We start from the raw sequence: 23,711 nt of genomic DNA, 5'->3' as shown, positions 1-23,711 counted from the left end.
ATATTAGCTGCTTTATTTGTGCTTTCAAATAAAAGTTTTTTTATGTTGATATGGTATCTGAGTGATGAGTAATCAGAGAGAGATACTGACAGCAAATCTGTAATAGTCAATACTGTCACTTACCTGTGATATGTATGTGTATTTCAGTACTAGGACTCCACTGTGCTAGGCATTGTACAAACATAGAGCACAAAAACTGTACTTGTCCCCAGAATCAGAAAATCTAAGAAGATAGGAGAAAGTAGATGGGTACAGGCAGCCTGGGTGACACAAGACAATATTGGTCAGAATGATAGGCTATGGTCGTGCTGTCCCAGATATCTATTCATTGTTATGGGGGTGGGGGAATGTTGGGTAGGCATCACAACAAAGGGAAGTTTTAAGGAGGACAATGAGCTCTGTGGATGTTCACAGGGAACTCTTTCCATATAAGGGGGGCAACATGGGAGAAATAAGGAAGGTGCCTGTTTGAAAACTTTAACAAGAGGGCAATGAAAGCTGGTATCAGTAATGGAGGTAGGAAATGACATATAGTTAGCACATGATAGAGGATGGTGGAAGGGGCTGGGAAGTGCAGATGAGTAGTTGCTAAAATCAGCCACTGTAATTTGGATATATTTATCTAAACAACTCTACCTTCTCCGCTATATAGTTTAAGGGTGGATGAGCCTATATCAGCTCTCACACAGGAAATAAGTGCAAGTTCATTGAGTTGTGAATATTCAAGTTAGCTCAGATAGAATTGTTCTCCAATTTAACTGCTTCTAACCCACTGCAGGGCAGCCACCTGGTTTTGACCTTCCACTCCATCTGTGGGCAAAGCTCATTTGCTTCAGATTAGTGATCAGATGTGCAGCAAATGACAATAAATGGGGCCTTTGTGACTCTTTATTGTGGCCATTGAGAAGATGTAGATCAGTAGTTTTCAGCCTACGGTTTAAAGCCTCTGCAGGTCAGCAGACTATGTGTAAGATTTCCAAATGGATCTGCACTTCCATTCAAAATGTTAGGGGTCCATAAATGAAAAAAGGCTGAAAACTACTCATGTAGATCATATACGCGCAGACTTTATTAATCAGCAAGAGCTTTCTCATTTCCTCATGGTCTTGCACAGTGCCCTTCCCTCAGCAATTTGACATATCTGTAAATACAATCAAAATGAAAAAAATGCTTCCAAACTCCACATGACTTCCCAGAATATTCTTAAAATTATATTGCTAGCATTGTCAAAATTCACTTTGCCTGTTTTCATGAGCTAACCTTAAAATGTAAGAATAAAGTACAACAAAAGGGATAGTAAATAGGAAGAACGTAAATATGCAGCCAACAACTGACTGGAAGTATCTGTTTCTGTTCTGCACAGCGAGTCAGCTCAGCACATCTCAGTCAACTTCCCTAAAAGGCTCGGTTCTGTAGAGAAGTCACTCACCCAGGTTTACTGCTGATGAAGCACTGTTCTAGCTCCCTGGATCAGTGTCAGCAGTTACTCTAGCACATGTATGCTCAAGACCATAGACGTGCGCACGGGATGTGCCAGGTGTGCCCAGGCACACCCTAATGTCTCGGGCCGGCTAGAAAGGGATTTGTGATGGGGCGCCACAGCCCCTCATTTTAAATTCCCTGTGGCTATCTACAGGGCACTGTGGGGCAGAGAGAGAGCATGCGCGGCATCCTCAAACACCACCCAACAGGTGAGAGGGTAGACGCCCAGGCGTGGCATGACATCAGGTCCGGGACTTTAAAACTGCACTGCCTAGCTCCAGAGGCAGCTGGGGCCTGACTACACACACCGGCCCGAGCCATTTTTGCGGCCCGGGCTCCCGCCACAGCACAGCCCCCCGAGGCACCCCCACCTGGCCCAGCAGCACCACGCGGCCCCTCGGATGTGCCCCCGCCCGGCCTGGCAGCACTGCGCAGCCTCCCTGGGGGCGCCCCCGCCCGCCCGGCAGCACTGCGTGGCCTCCCCGGGGGCGCCCCTGCCCAGCCCGGCAGCACCGTGTGGCACCCCTGAGGCACCCCGGGCTATGGCCTGGCCCGCCTGTAGTTTTGGCCGACTTTGACTCCAGCCCTGCAAGCTGGAAGGCAGAAGCCGAAGGTAAGGTAAGGGGGGGGGAAATAAGAGTGGGGAGAGGAAGGGGAGAACAATAAGATGAGGGAGGGGGGCAGTTCAGCAAAAGAAAGGGGAAGGCACCAAGGGACAGGGTAGCGGAGACACAAATGCTAGGGGGCCAAGTGCAGACAATGAGGAAAAGGGCAGGAGGGGAGGTGTCAGTGGGAGGGGGACAGGGTGATGCTGGGAGAGGAGAGGGTAAGGGTATTGGGGGTTAGAGGGGAGAGGGGGAGGTTCTGGGAGAAGGCTTGAAAGAAGGCCTTATGATATCATTGGTATTACAGAAACCTGGTGGGATGGGACGCACGATTGGAATATTGGTATGGAAGGGTACGGCTTGCTCAGGAAGGACAGACAGGGAAAAAAGGGAGGAGGGGTTGCCTTGTATATTAAAAATTTACACACTTGGACTGAAGTGGAGATGAACGTAGGAGATAGCTGTGTAGAGAGTCTCTGGGTTAAGCTAAAAGGGGTAAAAAACGAGGGTGATATCATGCTAGGAGTCTACTACAGGCCACCTAGCCAGGTGGAAGAGGTGGATGAGGCCTTTTTTAAACAATTAACAAAACTATCCAAAGCCCAAGATTTGGTGGTGATGGGGGACTTCAACTATCCAGACATATGTTGGGAAACTAACACAGCGAGGCACAGGCTATCCAATAAGTTTCTGGACTGCATTGGAGACAACTTTCTGTTTCAGAAGGTTGAAAAAGCTACCAGAGGAGAAGCTGTTCTGGATTTGGTTTTAACAAATAGGGAGGAACTAGTTGAGAACTTGAAAGTGGAAGACAGTATAGGGGACAGTGATCACGAAATAATAGAGTTCATGATCTTAAGGAAAGGCAGAAGGGAGACCAGCACAATTGAGGTTATGGATTTCAGGAAGGCAGATTTTGATAAGCTCAGAGAACTTGTAGGTAAGGTCCCATGGGAAGCAAGACTGAAGGGAAAAACAACTGAGGAGAGTTGGAAGTATTTCAAAGGGACGTTGTTAAGGGCCCAAAAGCAAACAATTCCGCTGTGTAGGAAAGATAGAAAATATGGCAAAAGACCAGCTTGGCTTAACAAGGAGATCTTGCATGATCTCAAAATAAAAAAGGAGTCATATAAAAAATGGAAACTAGGACAACTAACAAAGGATGAATATAGGCAAGCAACACGGGAATGCAGGGGCAAGATTAGAAAGGCAAAGGCACAAAATGAGATCAAACTAGCTACAGGCATAAAGGGAAACAAGAAGACCTTTTATAAATACATTAAAAGCAAGAGGAAGACCAAGGACAGGGTAGGCCCACTGCTTAGCGAGGAGGGAGAAGCAGTAACAGGGAACTTGGAAATGGCGGAGATGCTCAATGACTTCTTTGTTTCGGTCTTCACCGAGAAGTCTGGAGGTGTGCCTAACATAGTGAATACAAGCAGAGAGAGGGTAAGTTTAGAAGATAGGATACACAAAGAACAAGTTAAAAATCACTTAGGAAAGTTAGATGTCAGCAAGTCACCAGGTCCTGATGAAATGCATCCCAGGATACTCAAGGAGCTGATAGAGGAGGTATCTTAGCCTTTAGCTATGATCTTTGAACAATCATGGCAGACAGGGGAGATTCCAGAAGACTGGAAAAGGGCAAATATTGTGCCCATCTATAAAAAGGGGAATAAGAACAACCCAGGAAATTATAGACCGGTCAGTTTAACGTCTGTCCCAGGGAAGATAATGGAGCAGGTAATTAAGGAAATCGTATGCAAACACTTGGAAAGTAATAAAGTGATAGGGAATAGCCAGCATGGGTTTGTGAAGAACAAGTCATGCCAAACTAATCTGATAGCTTTCTTTGATAAGATAACGAGCCTTGTGGATAAGGGAGAAGCGGTGGATGTCATATACCTAGACTTTAGTAAGGCATTTGATACGGTCTCGCATGATATTCTTATTGATAAACTAGGCAAATATAACTTAGATAGGGCCACGATAAGGTGGGTGCATAATTGGCTGGATAACCGTAGTCAGAGAGTTGTTGTTAACGGTTCTAAATCCTGCTGGAAAGGGATAACAAGTGGAGTTCCTCAAGGGTCTGTTTTGGGACCCGTACTATTCAATATCTTCATCAATGATGTAGATATTGGGATAGAGAGTACTCTTATTAAGTTTGCAGATGATACCAAACTGGGTGGGGTTGCGACTTCTTTGGAGGATAGGGACATAATTCAAAATGACCTTAGCAAGTTAGAGAAATGGTCAGAGGTAAACAGGATGAGGTTTAATAAAGAGAAATGCAAAGTGCTCCACTTAGGAAGGAACAATCAGTTCCATACATACAAGATGGGAAGCGACTGTCTAGGAAGGAGCATGGCGGAAAGGGATCTAGGGGTCATAGTGGACCACAAGTTGAATATGAGTCAACAGTGTGATGCTGTTGCAAAAAAAGCAAATATGATTCTAGGTTGTATCAACAGGTGTGTTGTAAGCAAAACTCGTGAAGTCATTCTGCCGCTCTATTCTGCACTAGTTAGGCCTCAGCTGGAGTACTGTGTCCAGTTCTGGGCGCCACATTTCAAGAAAGATGTGGAGAAATTGGAAAGGGTACAGAGAAGAGCGACAAGAATGATTAAAGGTCTAGAGAACATGACCTATGAAGCCAGGCTTCATGAACTGGGCTTGTTTAGTTTGGAAAAAAGAAGATTAAGGGGGGACATGATAGCGGTTTTCAAATATCTAAAAGGGTGTCACAAGGAGGAAGGCGAAAATTTGTTCCTCTTGGTTTCTGAGGACAGGACAAGGAGTAATGGGCTTAAAGTGCAGCAGGGGAGGTTTAGATTGGACATTAGGAAAAAATTCCTAACTGTCAGGGTGGTCAAATATTGGAATAAATTGCCAAGGGAGGTGGTGGAATCTCCCTCTCTGGAGATATTTAAGAACAGGTTAGATAGACATCTGTCAGGGATGGTGTAGACGGAGCTTGATCCTGACTTGAGGGCGGGGGGCTGGACTCGATGACCTCTCGAGGTCCCTTCCAGTCCTATTATTCTATGATTCTAAGGGATGGGCATGAGGAAGGCAGGGATGGAGCAAGTCATGTGTGAGGGCACAGGGGCATGAGGAGACTGGGGGCAGAAGGTGGTGAGGGGGAGGGCATCAGGGAAAAAGAGGGCAAAGGGGGCACGGAAAGTGAGGGAAGGGGAGGCACCAGGAGGGTGTAGGCTAAGGGAAGGCAGGTGCCAGGAGATTATGGGGGTGAAGCAGAAGGGTAGAGACCTGCAGGGGAGGGACCAGCACCAGAGGAGAGAGACAGGGCAGGTGTGTAGAGGAAGGTGTTAGAAGAGGGGTAGCTCACCTGATCAGAGTGGGGCTACTGGAGGAGTGGGCACAGGGGGGAGAGACGGGCTGGTGGAGCGGGGGCAGGTCTCAGGAAGGCTGAGGGCAGTGAGAGAAGGGCAGGAGTCAGGACAGCAGAGGAGGGTGAGGGGTTGGGGGGCAGCAGGCACCAGGGGAGCTGATGGAGCAAGGGGAGGAGACATGGCAGCAGAGGGGAAAGGTAAAGTTTTATAAGATATTTATTAATAACTTGGGTGTCACAATGGCACATCCAAACAAGCCACATTAACTCAATACTGGCGCACAACACAAAATTCATTCTGCTCATGGGAGGAAACTCTTGGAGGGAACACTTCCCCCAGCCTCTCCACTCCCGAGTTAATGTCACACACATTGGGTTAATGCAATTGCAGGATAGGTGCATGAGGGGGATTTGGTGGGGGCCAAATTAATCCCTATTGGTAGGAGGATGGTGGGAAAAGTCCGGGAGCGGGGGGGGGGTGTCACATGACATCTTTTACTTCTGGTCATGTGTCCATCTTGCCCTGAGAATGTTACCTCCAGAGGTGTGGCCCATGGGGCTCAAGGGTGTGGCCAATGGGGACCAAAGTACATTTTAAAATAATTCTTTGGGTGCACACTCTAATTAAATGTGCTGTGCACGCCTATGCTCAAGACAACGGATTCAGCCCAGTAACCAGTGGGACTTTCTATTCCCCCTTCAACTGGACAAACCCTTCTTTTATATACTGATACAAACAAGTTACATATTGTCCTTTGACACTGTTACTTACCATCCTTTATCTTGTACTAACTGGTTCAAGCAAAACATCTCTATCCATCACCATGTCATCCTGACCTTTTCTTTAAGAGTGATTAGTATGTTCTTGTACCATTTTGGAGAGTGTGTTTACACCATAAACCTGAATCGAGGTATTCTGGCACTACCCTTCTGAAATGTATTTACATGAATACTTAATGCCTTGTGTTTTTGTAGTGCCAGTCTTGCTCTTGCCAAATTAATCTGTTTTGTAACTGGACAGAACCTGAGTTGGCTGGACTCTTGATAACTCTGTTTAATATTAGCAGGCCTTGTCTCTGTTTGGGCCTCAAGTCTTACACTAGGCCTTTTATACCAGGCCCCATATCTCAGGCTCTCTTTCTTCCATACTAGTCACTTTTTACGTTACTTTCTAATACTGAACGTATTGGATGACTAAGCAAATTATAGCTCAGCACAGGTTTGCCAGATGGTTTAATCAAAAATACCAAACTCCTCCCCCTCCCCCCCAAAAAAGAAAACACCGGGGAAACAATTCTGTTGAGGGGGGAAAAATTAAATAATAAAACAGCATTAAAACAGCATGGCCCCTTTCAGAGTGTGTACAGAGTCAGAATAGTGATAGGAACAGGGGCACGGTTGTGCACTAATACCCAGGGAAGGCATTGCTTCCCCTTGGTCTTTAGGCTTTTTGCTGGCAGCCATTTTTTCTTGATCAAGCCAGAATGCAGCTTTCCTGTGGAACCAGGTAAGCAGGAGGTCTGGGAGTTTCAGAGGCCCAGGCATGGGGGATGCTGGGGGCTGGGCCCAGTTGCCGAGTGTGTCGTAGGGTTGCCAGGTGTCTAGTATTTTCTCCTCCTGGCCAGGAAAAAAAATCAGAAAATACCGGACATTTTAGGTGTCCGGTATTTTCTGAAATTTTTTTACTGGACAGGAGGTGAAAATACCGGACTGTCTGGGTCAATACCAGACACCTGGCAACCCTAGCTCAACATAGCAGAGAAACGTGTGGAAACATTTGAGAAATGTGTGTGTATTCACTGTGGAGCAGTCACAAGCACAGCTTTCAGCCCTCCCATTGCTTATATTTTTTGTTTTCATAATTGGGTGATATCTCCTAGCTACATATTGGCAAACAGTAACAAACCAATGCATAGCAAAATCACTTCAGTATGATCTCTTAGAACTTCTCATGCAATGTGCAACATGCTAGCGTGGAGCTAGAACCATACTTGTATACTTTGCAATATGGATATCATTTCATTGTTTTATTCATACAGCAACACCTGCTGAAAAAAGTAGCACATCACGAGGGGGCAGAAAGATTTCAGTAATTAAATGGAAAACTTGCAGCCACTGTGCTCTTTCAGACACACTACTCTTTTTTTCTCCTGGCTTTAGTACATTGTACCATTCTGAATTCAACATGCATTTGAGATGGGATGAAATATGTACTACATGAGTCAAATGTAAGTGCAAACAGTGGTATAGTTTTGTTAAAATTCTTTTAAAAGGTTATGTAAGGGAACCAGGAATTCTAGTTTCTCTTGAAACTGAGATGCTTTCACAGTGCAGGTGAAAGAACTGGCAACTGGGTAATTAAACATTTCCTCTTCAATGTTTACATTCTTCAAATAACTGCAGGTGATCATATTGCCTGCAAGTATTGCACACTATTACCATAGCTGGGAGTTACCCAGGCTTATGTCAGAACTGAATGTAGTCCAATGATTCTATCATTGGGCATAATTCCAAAAACTGTGACAATGTTTATTTTTATTTAGAATTTAAAAAGGTAAAACTGTAGAAGTTATGCAGAATTCAACTGTTCTTCAATCAGTAGGTTTTAAGTATTTTGTCTCCCCACAAATTGCTGTAAAATACAAATAGACACATGCATCTATGCATAAAAAAAATACATATGATTATAGATGCAGTATGCGAGTTATTTAGTTTCCTTTTTCTTTAGTGCTCTGCTATTTCTCTTCCCTCTCCTAAATTTAACAGATAGTCCCAACTACAAACAATAAGCTTTTTTTACGCTAACATTAGTCACCACAAATATATAATGTACAGGAGAAGTTACCAATGCACTTGTTGTTCACAGGATTCCAATTATAATAAATATTGGTCACACAAATTGGCCAGATAACTTATCTTTTTGCTATGATTTTGCAAAAATCTATTTATGCCACACACATGCAAAAAGGTTCTATTTTCCTGCTATTTCTTCAGTTTGTTCATTGGCATGCCACAGGAGGGGATTCAGTGTAGGTGAATGAAGGCGGGCATTAGGTAAGTATGCACATCAGCAAGAGGCGGAAAGGTAGCATGGGAAACTGCCTTGGAGAAAGCAGGCACAGGCTTGCAGGAAATGGTGGTTGTTTTCTCATGCTCCTAAAGAACGAAGGCAGGCACCTTCACCAGGTAGCAGCTTCTAAATTGTTACAGGGTAGTGTTCTATTCAGATGGGGCTTAAGAACCTCTATGATACCTGCCTCTTCCTGCATACCTGCCCACCTCTTCTCTAAGAGAATGTATAGTACACAAACAATGTAAGCTCTGTTTCCCTTTAATGGCTGGTCTACTAGATGACAATAGCTTACTATTGCTAATATCTTAAGTTGCTCTTTTAAATCAAATAACAGAAGCCTGTGTTGCAGTGTGGTCCCGTGTTCAAATATGTCTGACTACCGAGAGAGAGATATGAAGAAGAGCTCTGCATAGCTCAAAAGCTTGACTTTTTCACCAGCAGATGTTGGTTCAATAAAAGATACTATCTTGCTCACCTTGTTTTTCTAGTACTCTTATAGAAGTCTATTATGAGTATGTAAGTCTTTCCTGCTGCTACCTGTCCTTATTCCCCAATCAATGAGCCATACCAATTAACAAATGATTTCTTCATCAATGGCACTGTTGCAGAGTTTAGTGTAAATCTGCCACATAATGCAGAAGGGTTTCTTATGCAGTTTAAATCTACGTACCATGTATTCTTCCTCCTGTTATTCCTCTCAAGTATAGATATGATCATCATGAATCTGGTCTTGATTTGCACTATCAATCTTGCATCAAAAGATTAAAAGCCCAACCCCAGTTCTCTGAACTAAACATTTTCCCCAAAACATTAAAAAAGTGGTGAACTCTGAAAGTGAAAACAGACTAAACTGCACAGTGTAACCATGAGTATATTAATCAGTGAAGAATGTTGGTAGGGTATAAACTAAATGGAGTCTTTATGACCTCCATTTTGTGAGAGGGATAGAATTCAGTTATAGAACACAAGTTTTCCCACCAAGCCAGTGTTTGCACTCAGTCCACTTTTTGCACTCCCTCAAACATTGTGCACTTTGTCCCCTTGAAGTTGCACTCATTCCTCAAGGTTGCACACATCCCGCTGAACTGCTGCACATGACCTTGATTTAATGCACTCAGTACACAAGTCTCTTTTCCCACCTAAGAGCCAGTAAAAGCCTTAGGCAGAAGAAGGCTTGGGTTCCTTTTTCCTTTCCTTCCCGTTCCGTTCCTTTTTTGGTTTCTTCTGTTCCTGTTTTACTTAACATTTATGGACATTGTGGTATATGTGGATCCTGTTGTGTGATTAACATATGTGGCACCTGCGTGTGCAGATATCCCATGTGAGGGGATCAGGCTGGAGTTAGCAGCAGCTGGACTTTTGTCACCTTTCCACAACCCTTCTGGACCGAGTGACTCTACTGAAGGGTTAGTCACCACTGTATCCACAGAAGAGCCATTGTCCAGACAGTTGAGGATCACCTAGCAGCCTTACGTCAACAGGCTTCGAGGGATCTCCTCGCTGGTCCTCCTCCGAGGCTTCAAAATAGCCAAAGAGTTGTAGGTCGTGAGCTCCGACGGTGAGATTGTAACATATATTCCATTTTGTCTACGGTCTTTTCTATCTTTTTCTGTTTCTAGGGATAGGGCGAGTTATATTCGAAGCTGTTCCTGTGTTTGCTATTTTAAAGTCTTTAAAATATATGGTTTGGCCCTAAATTTGTGTGTGTCTGTCATTTAGACAAAGAGGTCCCCGGTGATAGAGATTAAGGATTTATCAGGCAAGATAAAGGCTTCTTGATTCAGGGACAATTAATATCTTCAGTCAGAGCGAGTCGAATTTATATTCAAATTCATTTCATAATTGTTACAGCGTTAGATTCTTAGTGCTGCTGATTGATGTAACTAGCTAAGGCTGTAAAAGATTGAGAACCACCACATGAGCAGCTTTGTGCTATCTCTGCAATGAGAATAGCTAGGAGGAGACCGTCTGATTATCCAGTCTCTGCTATAACTGAGAGGGTCTGCAGCAGCTCAGCAAAAGCAGGGCGACCTGCAGGTTTCTGAAAAACAAAGCAAAGGGTAACTCTAAGGTACAGCCTGATCTGACATAAAAGTAGACTTTTCATAAGCAGAATACCTAGAACACCGTTACACATGTACATTTTCAGAAAGAAAAGTTGTATGTTATCATCTGGAGGAAAATCATGGCTTTGTAATATAAATGTGCTAGCTGATGGGAGTGCTTTCTGAACAACAGCATCACGAGCATAGACGCATTTGGAACGTAAATCTAAGGGCAAGTATACTCTCAAGTGCTACATTCATGCAGCTACACCATGGGAGACAGAAACTATGTCTGAAAAAATGAGGAAGAATGGCTCTTGCGCAAGAGGAGAGTTTTGCACAAAAAGGAGCCGCCTACACAGCTCCTTTTTGCGCAAAAGCCTCTTACACAAAAACAGCCCCTAATTAATTACGCAAATGAAGCGTGGCAATATGCTAATCTGTGCTTCATTTGCATAGGCTTTTGTGCAAGAGAGGTGCATTGTAGATGTAGCCATGGAGAAGTGCATCTTATGGAAGAATACAAATTACTAGAGGCTAGTTGGTCATATTGAGAGGGCATTCCATATAAAGAAGCAAGTCAAGAAAAAAGCACAGATAATTGCTTATCTGTGAGGCAGATAAACATGGCACCAAGTCAAGCATCATTAGCAAAACAGGAGGAATGTGGAAGAGGTGGAATAAGATAGCAGAGCCAGAGTCTTTGCTGCCCTGAACACTGTATTAACACGTGCAGGATGGATGTAAAACAGTGGGAAATCAGAATGGCAATTGTTTATACAGACTCTGCACATGTGTTGTACTCACATAAATGACTGCACAAGGCACTGGACAACAGAACTGTGCACCAGGTCCAACATATAAGCAGGGAAACAATTTTTAAGGTCTTGATGATGTGGAATAGGGAGAAGGGGATAGAGAAGGGAAAAATGAGAAGGGTTCAGACAGAGGGTCGTGAGTTCAGATTAAGTAGTGAATATATTAATATGTATTGGTTTTAATAGTTAAAAGAAACAGAAGCTTCTAATATTAGCCAGGATACATGAAAAACACATAAAAGATTCTGCGAATATCACAGAATGGAAGTTGGTGTTGAATTTCTCGCTCTTAATGACTGTCTTTAACTGTAGATCTAGAATGACAACCCTGGCAGTGGAATATCAATACATAGAACATGAAAATAAGAGAAACATACCTCATGCCAGCAGCTGTACATGACTTTGTACACAGTGAGTGATGCCAGATGTGGTTGATAAAGTCTGTAACCTTTGGAAATCTCATGGACAACTTCAGAATTTGACTTATTTTCAAAAGGCATTTTGCCCTCTGTAAAAACTTCCCACATTAAAACTCCTAGAAATAATACAGAAAATTAAATGTTCACAAAACTATTCTATCATAATAAGAAGGAGGAACACCAGAGATTTTCTTTCGTGGAACATCTGAGCTGTATTGAAAGAGAGGACCAGATTGAGAGAGAGGGCCAGACCTGTCCTCAGCTGAAGTAAATGAGAATAGCTACATTGACTTAAATGTAGCTGCACCAATTTATAATATGGAGCTGTAGCCAGGGTCACTGACAGCCTCCGTGAGCCTCTGGGCAAGGTGGAGGGGCTGATTCTGCACTTCCAGAAGAGGAGGGGCCTCAGGTGGAAGGAATGGGACAGAGGCAGCCAGTTCCCAGCACTGCTTGGAGCATGGAATGGCTCCATCTTCCCTCAGAGCTGCACAGAGCAAGCCGTGTGGTGCTCCAGCAGTAATTTAAAGGGCCACAGTAACAATGGTGGCAGCTGGGTGCCCAAGGCCCCTTTGAATCACTGGGCCGTGTGGCAACTGCGCCTTTTGCCCCTTCCCTCACCTCCCCAGTTGGCAGGCCTGGATGTACCAATACTATGATGGTAAACGGGAGAGGGTTTAGCCATGAGAATAACTAAAGGATTAGAAAGCATGCCTTATAGTGATAGATTAAAAAAGTTTAATCTATTTAGTTTAAGAAAGAGAAGATTAAGAGAAGACATGATTACAATCTATAAAGATCTACCTGGGGAACAAATAGATTCATTACAACTCAAGATAAATTATTTCTTATACAAATACACTTACTATAGTTATGTTCTGCAGTTTTTATAAGAAAAGTGAGGAGTTGCAAATTAGTTTAAACTGATCCACTCACCAAATGACCAGACATCAGATTTGCTGCTGTACTTGTTGAAATGAAAAACTTCAGGAGATGACCATTTGACTGGAAATTTGGCACCTGAAGAGCTGATATATTCATCATCGAGAACATATCTAAAGAAAACCAGGTAACATGTATTTAAATTAGAGTTCAGGTTGCACCTCCGAAAACCAGCTCTTTCTGGTCCAGCAACATCTATCGTCCTGCCAGATACTTCTGGACCAACCAGGCTGGAGGCTAAGGGTTGGAGGGCCAGCTGGGGTCAGAAGCAAGAGGATCAGCAGTTTGGGAGCAAGGATAGAATCTCTCAGCAGCCTGCAGCAGTGCAGAGCCAGAGCCCCGTGGCAATTGCATGAAGCGTGGATCTGGGGCCAGAGCGCCACAGAAGCCCAAGGAGCATAGGGCTGAAGCCGGGGCGCTGCAGCAGGAGCCGGAGCCTGGGCCATCCAGAAAGCCAGCAGCAGCCGGGCAAGCAGCCCAGCCAGGTTGGGGATAGGGGAGGGCAAGGCAGGGTGCCTGGTAGGGCAGCCTGCCAGCAGCAAGCGATGGGCTTGGGGGCCAGTGGCAGGAGACCTCCCTTAGTCGGGCAAATTCTCTTGTTTGGGACCAGTCAGGTCCTGACAGTGCTGGACCAGGGAGGCCCAACCTATATTGGATAAATGTTTAGTAGACCTATCCTTAAATGATTTATGATTATATAAAAACACTTACAGAAATATTGTGTCCATAGGGTAATACCTATTTCCTCTAAAGAATTCCAGCATGGATTAAGAGGCCCGTATACAGGAATTTCTGGGGGAGAGGGGGTGATTTTTTTGTAAATGTGGGCCACAAGGCTGCAAACGTACCCCTTGTAGTTCCTCAAGTGTGTTCCAGCAGGCCAAGGGAAGGCAGTAGTGGCGCACTGCTTGAGCCTCCCTCCCCCATGCTCTGGTCAGCCAGGGGAAGCTGGGGCTGATTTTCCTTCTCTCCCCCAAAGGCGAGGCCCAGCCTCACTCCTGGCCTTACTCCTGGGGAGAAAGGGAATCTGCGTTCACATCCTTTCCACCCCTGGCCCTGCGTACGGGCCTGCTAACGTTAGGATCCCAATTTCTGATTTTGCAGGATGCAAAGGTTTATTTACAGAGACCTCATTGGAATAGCAGAACTACAGGCACTTAAAAGATTTGGTTTTCCAAAGTACTAAAGGTAATAGAAGCTACTGGGTTCTCAGCACTTTTGAAAACAAGATCACTTCTATACATGTGAGACAGGGAGTGCATATCCCGCACTTTAAGGGGGGGGACTAAGACTTGTGGGCGGAGGAAGTCCCACCCCTTCACTCAGACTGGGCATGCTTCAAGTGCTAGAACAGTATAAAAGGCAGCAGAGCAGCTCAGTCTGGGTGGATCAGAGAAGGACAAGGACCTCCTGCTGGAGCTCCTGAACTGCTGCAGCCAGCCACCCTGGCGGTGAGACCCGGAGACCCGGGTGACAGCCACAATGCAACCCGTGAGGAATTCCAGGGAGAAGAGGCTGAGGAGAGCTGGAAGACCCAGCTACCATATGGGATATTGATCCAAACAAAGCAGTAGGAAGTAACGCAGGGAGGGTGCAGGAGCAGCCTCTCCCACCCAGGTATCCTTGGCGTGTTTTGACTAGATTCCCTGCTGAGGGAGAGGCAGAATGTGCTGCTGTTCATAGGGCTGTGTAGACGCAGTTATTTTGACAGAAACCCTTCTTTTAAAATAACCCTTACTCCTTAAAAAAATGAGGTTTAATGGTTATTTCAAAAGAAGGGGTTTCTTTCAAAATAACTGCATCTACACAGCATTTTTTATTTTAAAATAGGGTATTTCGAAATACTGGCTGGACGCGATTATGCAAATGACGCACGGGAAATTCAAATCCACACTTCATTTGCAATTTCGCTCGTCTGCATTTGCATTCCTCTCTCGGAAGAGGAATGAAATGTAGACATACCCTAGGGATCAGGTCTAAACCTACTTCTTGAGAGACCCTTTATACAGCTAACACCCAGCTTGAAGGGGTAAGATCTGAGCTAGCCAATTGGGCATGTGGAAGGAATGCTCTTAGTGTGTGTGGTGGGGGACACCCATGCTGGAAAATACTGGAAGGACAGCAGCTCTCCCCAGGGCTGCCCGGTCCTGCTCTGCACCTGTCCTGATATAGTGCAATAAAAGCTCCTGGGGAGAGGAGGGGAAATCAGCCCCAGCCTTTCTCCATTTGGCCAGAGCATGAGGGAGGGAGACTGGGACAACATGCCACCACAACCTTCCCCAGCCTGTCCAGAATTGACCTCATAGGGTACTATAGGGGACCATGAGAGGTGCGTTCACATCCTTCACACATGCCCTCAGATTAAGAACAGATATTATACATGATCCATACTCAAAAAGATGTTCTGGAACATTTGTTTAGATATTGCACTTCCCAGCACTCATTCATGCTAGCTGCCATATCAGGGAGACACATTGCATGATTTTCCTTACACTTTATACCTGTTGTAGGGGTAAACTGAGGCAGTCCATGGTATTTTGCTAAGAACCCCTAAGCTATCCTAAATTCAGGGTAGGCCTGGGAATGCACAGCACAAGCAGTTAACATCATCCTGGTCATCCTAGCAACCACATTCCAAGAGGGCCTCACTCTGATAAGACCCTGGCTCGTACCAAAACAAACTTCACGGAAGTCGTTCTCACTGTCTCCTTTAATCCTAGATAAGCCTGAGATCCAAAGACTATGCCAATGTGAGGTGGTATCATCTCACAGTAGATGCATCATAGTTTCAACAGATAAAATTGCCACTAAAATGCTTGTCTTGTTTATGTTGGCTTATTTAGCTTGTTAGGAATAACTACCTGTATTATTGATAAGATGTTTAATTGGCAATGAGTGGAGCTGCTGTGTAACCTTCATAGTTTATTGGCTTATGTGCTCATTACGTCTTGCCGCCAGACCCTATCGAATTGCTTCTACTCTGCCTATCTGTTGCCTATATAATCTATGGTAATGTTTTCATTAACTAGTGCTCTCCAGGTTAACCCCTGGTTGGTACTCCACTAGCTCTGGTGCATAATAAATCCTCTGGTTGTTTTCACCTGCATCCAGAATGTCCAGAATTATTCCCGACACCTGTATATATAATAATAACTCCATTTACACACCATGGGCGAGTAGATTGCATTATTTGTCGAGCCCTGGTTATTATACATAATTGTTGCATACCTTGTCATTCCAAAGTCAGATATTTTAACTATATTCCTGGCATTGACTAAACAGTTCCTTGCAGCCTATAGGAAAATGAGAAAAACATATATTTGAAATCTTACTAAAGACTCCCAAGAAAAATGCAACAGCTTGCTAGTATTTTATTCATGCAGTTTTCTGTGTTATTGTAGCTATGTTGGTCCCAAGATATCAAAGAAACTAAATTTTGCATTGAATATCCCCCCACAGCACATCTTTCAATATGCATGGATCCGATGCATGCCTTTCACAATGTGGTATCTCTCATCAGGTGCACTAAATATCCCAGTAACAAGCAGATTGTCACTATGATCTCAAATGAACTCACATGAAAATATGATGAGATAAAAACCACATAACACCTTTGAGTGAACACTTTCCACAAAATTATCATTATCTGACCTCTCTGTCCTCATCCTCAAAGAAAACCTACACACATTCAAAAGACAAGCCTGGGAGCTTAAATTAATACATTTGCTAGAGAATAAAAATCATGGTTTTATGCAGGCACTGGATTTATGGCTTACTACAACAATCTGTAATCCACTAACCCTGCATTTTTGTCCTATGATTGTAAAAGCGTGATAAATTGTCTCTTTCAACATGTATTAGTCACTTTTGCTAAACAATGTGTTTCATCTTGTATTTAGCTGTGGCACTTGGAATATCTTTCCCATACCAGAAGAAGAGCACTGTATACTCAAAATGCTTGTCTCTTTTCACCAACAGAAGTTGATCCAATAAAAGATATTACATTGTCTTATCACTCTTATTCATACAGTATCTTGTTAAATGTTCTTCTAGATGTCTTACACCAAACACATCCAAACTCAAGCAATACTAAAACGGAGCCAAAATAGTCTTTGTCAGTGGCGGCCTGTCCATAGAGGTGAACTAGGCGGTCACCTAGAGTGCCAAAGTTAAATGGCATTGAGGGGTTTGGAGGTGGGGACACCGATCGTGCGCCGATCGCACATTTCGCCTAGGGTGCCAAGTGCTGACAGCTCATCTAAGGCTGCTCCTGGTCTTGGTAGGGTGTTTTGATGTTGCACTAATATGTTTGAGTTGTGGAAGAAGATCAGTTGTTGATGATGACGTGTTAAGACAACACAATATCTGGACTTGTTAAGACAATGTGTTAAGACAACACAATATCTGGGGAGGTCTAGGTTGGATATTAGGAAAAACTATTTCACCAGGAGGGTGATGAAGTACTGGAATGGGTTACCTAGGGAGGTGGTGGAATCTCCGTGGGATTGGTCCTGCTTTGAGCAGGGGGCTATACTTGATGGCCTCCTGAGGTCTCTTCCAGCTCTATGATTCTATGACTTTGACTTTCTCTGACTCCATTCAGACATTAAGGCCTGGTCTACACTAAAGGGGCAGATACGCAACTCCCACGACGTTAATAACGTACTTGGAGTTGAAAGATCTTAAATTGCATTTTGGCACCATTCACACAACGAGGTTAACAGGAGCACATGCTACTATTGATTTCCTTTACTCCTTGTGAGGAGCAGGACTACCAGTGCCAATGGGAGCGCCCTCTCAGTTCCAATTAATGTGTTTTCACTAGACCTGCTAATTTGAATCCCAAAAGATAGACTGCGGCAGCTCCGATCTCCTCTGTAGTGTAGACAAGTCCTAAGTGTTTTCTACTTCTTTGGTGGTGAATATCTTTTGTTTAAAGGGGGTTATAATAAAGTAAATGGCTTGTGAATTTCCAACATCAGCAATTGCCTACAGAAATTAAGAACATTTGTAGAAAACAGTTTAAATACGTTAATTTATACAGCACACCATATATATGCACATTTAAAGGATTTAAATAGTTTACAAAAATCTACAAACCACAATAAAAATGGTGATAGAAATGTAGCCGTGTTAGTCTGGTGTAGCTGAAACAAAATACAGGACTATGTAGCACTTTAAAGACTAACAAGATGGTTTATTAGATGATGAGCTCTATTTGATCTGAGGAAGTGGGTCTGGCCCATGAAAGCTCATCATCTAATAAACCATCTTGTTAGTCTTTAAAGTGCTACATAGTCCTGTATTTTGCTTCACAATAAAAATGGTGAGCTTCAGAAATATTTCCCTGTTACAATATTTCCTCCATCAAAATAACATTGTGTTGGTCCACTGGATCCTGCATAGTTAACACTTACAAAATAGATCAGAATCTATAAGGTGCAATGACATGTATTTTGTGACTGCCACCGTAAATTACAGAAGACTTTCTATACTTACTAAATCACGATGAATAAATCTATTTCTTTCCAGATACTCCATCCCTTCACATACATCCTGGCACATGCTGAGTAGCATTTCATTGTTCAGCTTCCCTTGTCTTTGCCGAAGGTAATTGAGCAGGCAGCCATTTTCCACAAACTCAGTCACTATGTAGAGAGGCTTATGCTGTATGCATACTCCATAAAGCTGTACCAGCTTTGGGTGGGATAATTTCCTAACAACAAACGCATTTCAGTAACTAGACGTTTGCCACTGACAAGCAGAAATTTTGATTATTAAGATGATTTCAGGAATTACTTTGTGAAATGTTAATATATTTCAATGTACGATAAACTGTATTCAACTGCAACAGATATAAAACTGGTTATATCATGTACTATCATGCACTTCTTAATTCTAATCCTTTCTTAAATCACCCTTCTATATGAATTCTTTCAGTGATAGTCCACTGAAAAATTAAAAATAATAATCAGGCACTGTATCAAGATTTGACCTTTCAATTCCTTGTCTTTCCAAACCAAACTGTGCCAGGCTTTGTGCTGTTGAACAGCTAGAAAGGAACAACAGTATACTTTTTAGTATATTTTCCCTAGTCAGGCTTCAAAACAGAAGTGACCTAAAGACACAGCGTTGCACTTACATCATGACTTTAGCTTCCTCAATGAAATCGTCTTCAGACATCGCGCCTTCATTGATTGCCTTAATGGCAACTTTGACAAGTGCTCTCCATTTACCCAGCTGAACAACTCCAAACTGGCCGCGCCCAACTTCTTTCATGAAAGTCAGCTCAGATGAATTTATCTCCCACTTCTCTGTAAAAATGAGCTCAACATGTTATTGCCATCCATCCCCAGACAGTCATGTCATAGTATTGATTAGCTGGCTCTATTTTGACATCCACAATGATTTTTTTCCTTCCACAAGTATTAGTTCTAGGAAATCTATGAAACTCTGCTGTTTTGGCATGCACAGGAAGGAGAGGCAAGTTTGGAGGCACTCATTCTGTATATGTATTCACCAGCCAGGTGATCTTTACTTACAACAGTTTGCACTCTATAAACCAGAACTCTCTGTCCGGCAACATCTGTGGTCTGGCAAGACCGTTGATGTTTCAGGATCAGAGAGTTCTGGCATGCTGGGGCGGGGGGGCTAGCGCAATGCAGTGTGGGGAGCCTGGCGTGCAACCCAGCTGGGCTGGCGTGGGAGCTAGGAAGCCTGGAATGCAGCCCTGCTGGGCTGGGGGAGGGGGCGAGAGCTGTGAAGCCTGGTGTGCAGCACAACTGGACTGGGGGGTGGGGAGCTGGGAGTGCCAGCACATAGCCCAAATGGATTGCAGAGGTGGGTGGGAAGCCCAGCGTGCGACCCAGCTGAGCTGCCCAGGGGAGCCAGAGAGCCTGGCACGTGGCTCAGCTGGGGTTGGGTGGGAGGGCAGAAAGGCCAACATGTGACCAGCTGGGCTGGAAGGGGGCCAGAGGGAGGGACAGGAAGTCCAATTCATGACCCAGCTGGGCTGCTGGGGGAGTTAGGAAGCCCAGTGGGGCAGCACAGTGGGGGAGGGGTGGCGGCAGCATGGGGCCAGAAATTACCTCCCTTGGTCTGGCAAAATCCCTCATTCGGGACCTATCAGCTCCCGAGGGTGCCAGATTAGGAAGATCCAACCTGTATTATAAATAAACCAAAATGATTTGTACTATTCTTTTATGCATTGTGAAATGTCATTTTTATTTCTAATACTTGCTTAGTTTGCAAGACCAATCTTTATCACAATTAACGTTACTATATCAATTGGCTATATACATTCACATAAGCTCCAGTGGCTCTTAAAAGACTATGAAGTCTTAGGTCTTGGTTTACAAAATGTGAGAAAATATATAAGTAATGCTAGTAATATGAGTAAGACCATTTTTCTAAAATGATACCTGTCCAGACAGGTATTTCATTGAGTTCTAAATGATGTAAAAATGGATAATTTCTATTGATGGACATGTGTTTTTATCTATATTACTAGAAGATTTACCCAGCATTGCATGGGTCCTGAACTCAATAAATTTTTGGTTTTCTTCATTTAAATCATTGCTCAGGGGTGGATCTGGGGATGAGGGATTCAGTATGCAGGTTGCCCCAAGGAGAGACGACAACCCTGGCTCTCTCTCCCAATAGCAGTTTGAGGCCACAGGTGAGAAGTTCTTCTCCATGGCAGCTGCAGTTCCAGCAGACACAGCTAGGGGAGGGGTGCATGTTTCCCAGCTGGAGAAAGCCCAACTTTGTTTGCCCTTTGCACTGCCCAGCCAGAGTGAGGAATGCAGAAAACTGTGCACTTTCCCCTCGCTCCCTGGCAAATGGGAGCAGCTAGAAATATACCTATATGCACTGGAGGGAGCTTCAGCCACACCCATCCTTCCTAAAGGGAATCTGGAGTTGGGAGGCTGGGGGTTGATGCAGTCCCAGATTGGGGTACACCATCACTGCCTGATTATTCTATTTCCTGTATTGTTTTAGGAGAAGCAACCCCATTCCAGACATATCCCATTTTCCTGGCACAACCAAACCTTTCCCTTGCTGGGCTACTCAACTTTGGAAGCTCTGGGGTCCACAATGATACTCACAGCACATGCTGAGGGTCTCAACTTAAGTGTGGTTGTATATACATGCAAATATATATGCAAATAGCTTTTCACATTGACGGGCATGAATACAAAGATTAAGGCAAGACTACACAACACACAGGCCCCATTTAAGTCAGTTCTGCTGATATTAATAAATATATTTATCTGATTTCCACCCATATGACAGCAGTTTTAATAAGCAATGACAGTCCAGAAATTTAACTACCAAAATGCATATCAACAAAAGACCATTATATTGACTACTTTTTTGTTTTGGTTCCCACCCGCATGTTGAGCCCCACGTAAACCCAAGTTGCACTGCGGGCCACCATCAAATAGGCCACGGGCCGCATGTAGCCCATGGGCCATGTGTTGAGTAGCCCTGCTTTAAGTTATGATAAGAGGAAGCTGTATATCGAATTTGGTGGCCCTAAATCTTACCATATAGGAGAAATTCTTGTACAAATGGTGTACAGATGGATGAACAGACAGACTCTCGCAAATATATAGTATTATTACAGAGATTTTTTGTAGTGTACCTCAAAATAGCAGGATGAGAAGCATGATACAAAAACATAGGGAGATACCTACAATTCTATTACAGGTTGGACTTCCCTGGTCCAGCACCCTCGGTCTGAACCATGGAGTTTGCAGGACCAGGGGAGGTCAAGGCTCCTCTCTGGGAGGAGACTGGTCTTCCCTCCCCACTGCTAGCCCCATGCTGGGGCTCCCAGGATCAGCCTACTGGAATTCCCCCCCTGCCACTGGTGGCCCCTTTCTGCTGGGGTCCTGGCCAGGCCAGGCCAGAGCTTCCCATTAGCCCCAGGCCAGGGCCGTGGATTCCCTCTGGCTGCCACCTGCCCCGCTCCTGCTGTGGGATCCCCGCTGGCCACTGCTGGCCCCACTTCCACTGGGGATCCCTCAGCCGCCACTGCCCTGTTTTCCCCCTCCCCCCAGCCACTGCTTGCCCTGCTTCCACTGCAGTTTCCAGCTGGAGAGTCTCTGCACCCACAGCTGGCTCAGATGCTGCCTGGGTTCCTGGCTGGGACAGGGGATTCCTCTCAGCTGCTGCAGGGGCTCTCCGGCCTGGAGCTCCCCACAGCTGGACTCCCCACCACCATAGGACTAGTCTCTGCAAGCCCAACTGGGACTCCCAGCACCCGTGGGATTCCCAGCTGACTCATGCTCCTCGCTTCCAGAGCTCTTTTGTCCAGCAACATCCATGGTCTTTCCTTTCAGACAACGAATATTGCCAGACAGAGAGTCCCGGATTTGTGAAGTTCAACTGTAAAACAATACCTCAGACTTTACCATAACTAAATCCTGCTGTTGCTGGTAAACAACTGCCCATTGATCCAATTGGATGTCGGAGGCGGGTGATGAGACCTATTGGTGACAAAGTGATAATATTCTTTAGAACAATTATCCTATTATATATATATCTACCTTAGCTTCCTTTTTGGTGTATATCTACACGTTTCTTACTCATTCAGTTACTTTTCTCTGTATTTTTTATGACTCTTTCAGGTGTAGCCCTATTGAAAAGGAGGAACTGGGGGAACAGTCCCTGGATGGGTGGGGTGAGAACACTGGCATTTTGCAGCCTGTCTGGCAGGTATTAAAAGGTGGGAAGACAAATACATTATTACTGTTTCCAAAATGCCATAGGATTTATCTTATTTAGTAGTAGTAATAATAGTAGTAATTATTTATTATTTGTATTACTGTAGAACTTTAAAGCCCTAGTGATGGACTAGGACTGCTTTGTGCTAGGTGTCTGCAAACACAGCACAAAAAGATCATCCTTTCGCCAAGGAACTTATATCCTAAATAAAGGAAAAGACACAACAGAGGGATATAGGCTCAACCCCAGATTGGGCACCGTACAAAATTACTGATTTGGCAGAAAGGATGGCTACGAAACTGAACTTTTCTCTTTAACAATTTGCAAACCTTTCTTTTAAAAATGTTGATTGCAGGAAGGGTTATTTCTGAGCTCTCAAAATTTTATCTGTAATAAGTTTGCAGTCATCATCAGGATTAAATCCTTATTCACTTAGCTGCAGTTACCTGCTCCATTATGTTGGTGATACTGGATGAGTTCAGGAATGGATGGAAAGAGGTGCTTTTCTGCTACATAATACTGTTTTGAATGGTTTTGCTTAATTTGATAATGTCGGATATTTCCACGGAGGCTTCTGAAATCAACAAAACATCAGTTACTTGAAAATAAACCATATTTTGATAGTATAAAACTTTGATTTAAAGAATATTTTGGATGAGAATTACTATTATACAATAAAATCTATGGAGAGGAAATATGAAATTCCTGTTTAAAACTGCTTGATAGAATTATGGTAGAGATAATGTTACGGCGGTGTGAGTAGGGGAAACAGAACCTATCTATTTGAATATTTCTCCCAACTCTAGGGATGAGATCTATTATCTCAGAGTTAAAGAGATCTTAATAATGAAACAGAACTTTTGAGAGCCATAGATGCTAGCCAAAAACTCCCCCAATCCCTTTCCTCCCTAAAGATGACCCTTTTGTAACCGTTTTGCAGTCATTTATTAAAACATTTTGACTTCCTAAATGTCTCCGATGGCCAAATCCTGGTCCCTTTGAGACCAGAATGATTTTTACTATTGACTCCAACATGATTAAAATTTGGAACCTAAGTTAATCATAGAATTATAGAACTGGAAGGGACCTTAACAGGTCATCAAGTGCAGTCCCCTGCTCTCCTGGCAGGACCAAGTATAACTGCCACCAGGCGGATTTGAAGCTGAGTATAGAAGCCTCTACCCTCTGAGCTAAAATCTAGCTGGCTTCTAGCCCATGTTGTAGAGGTCTCTTGATCTTA

The 23,711-nt window shown here is 43.9% G+C and overlaps 1 protein-coding gene across 2 annotated transcripts in view; it reads right to left on the bottom strand.

The window, feature by feature from the left end:
* Positions 1 to 5,547: 5,547 nt before the first annotated feature.
* The window catches only part of LOC102449644 (tyrosine-protein kinase TXK), a 58,919-nt gene continuing 40,755 nt past the window's right edge, over positions 5,548 to 23,711 (bottom strand). Inside the window, exons 8-15 of one of the 2 annotated variants that reach the window (XM_075930463.1) lie at positions 22,918 to 23,045; positions 22,159 to 22,233; positions 18,882 to 19,053; positions 18,239 to 18,455; positions 15,968 to 16,032; positions 12,734 to 12,852; positions 11,756 to 11,913; positions 5,548 to 10,556 (exon numbers count right to left, since the gene is read on the bottom strand). In XM_075930463.1, coding sequence (XP_075786578.1) covers positions 10,488 to 10,556; positions 11,756 to 11,913; positions 12,734 to 12,852; positions 15,968 to 16,032; positions 18,239 to 18,455; positions 18,882 to 19,053; positions 22,159 to 22,233; positions 22,918 to 23,045 — 1,003 coding nt within the window. In that variant the 3' untranslated portion in view covers positions 5,548 to 10,487. The remainder of the gene's footprint in view (positions 10,557 to 11,755; positions 11,914 to 12,733; positions 12,853 to 15,967; positions 16,033 to 18,238; positions 18,456 to 18,881; positions 19,054 to 22,158; positions 22,234 to 22,917; positions 23,046 to 23,711) is intronic. The other variant, XM_075930464.1, reaches the window with a different exon arrangement.

The sequence above is a fragment of the Pelodiscus sinensis genome, chromosome 5 (assembly GCF_049634645.1).
Source record: "Pelodiscus sinensis isolate JC-2024 chromosome 5, ASM4963464v1, whole genome shotgun sequence".
NCBI classification, from domain to species: domain Eukaryota; kingdom Metazoa; phylum Chordata; order Testudines; family Trionychidae; genus Pelodiscus; species Pelodiscus sinensis.
The sequence above is the reverse complement of the archived record's forward strand: the minus strand, read 5'-3'. Positions and strand labels throughout refer to the sequence as shown.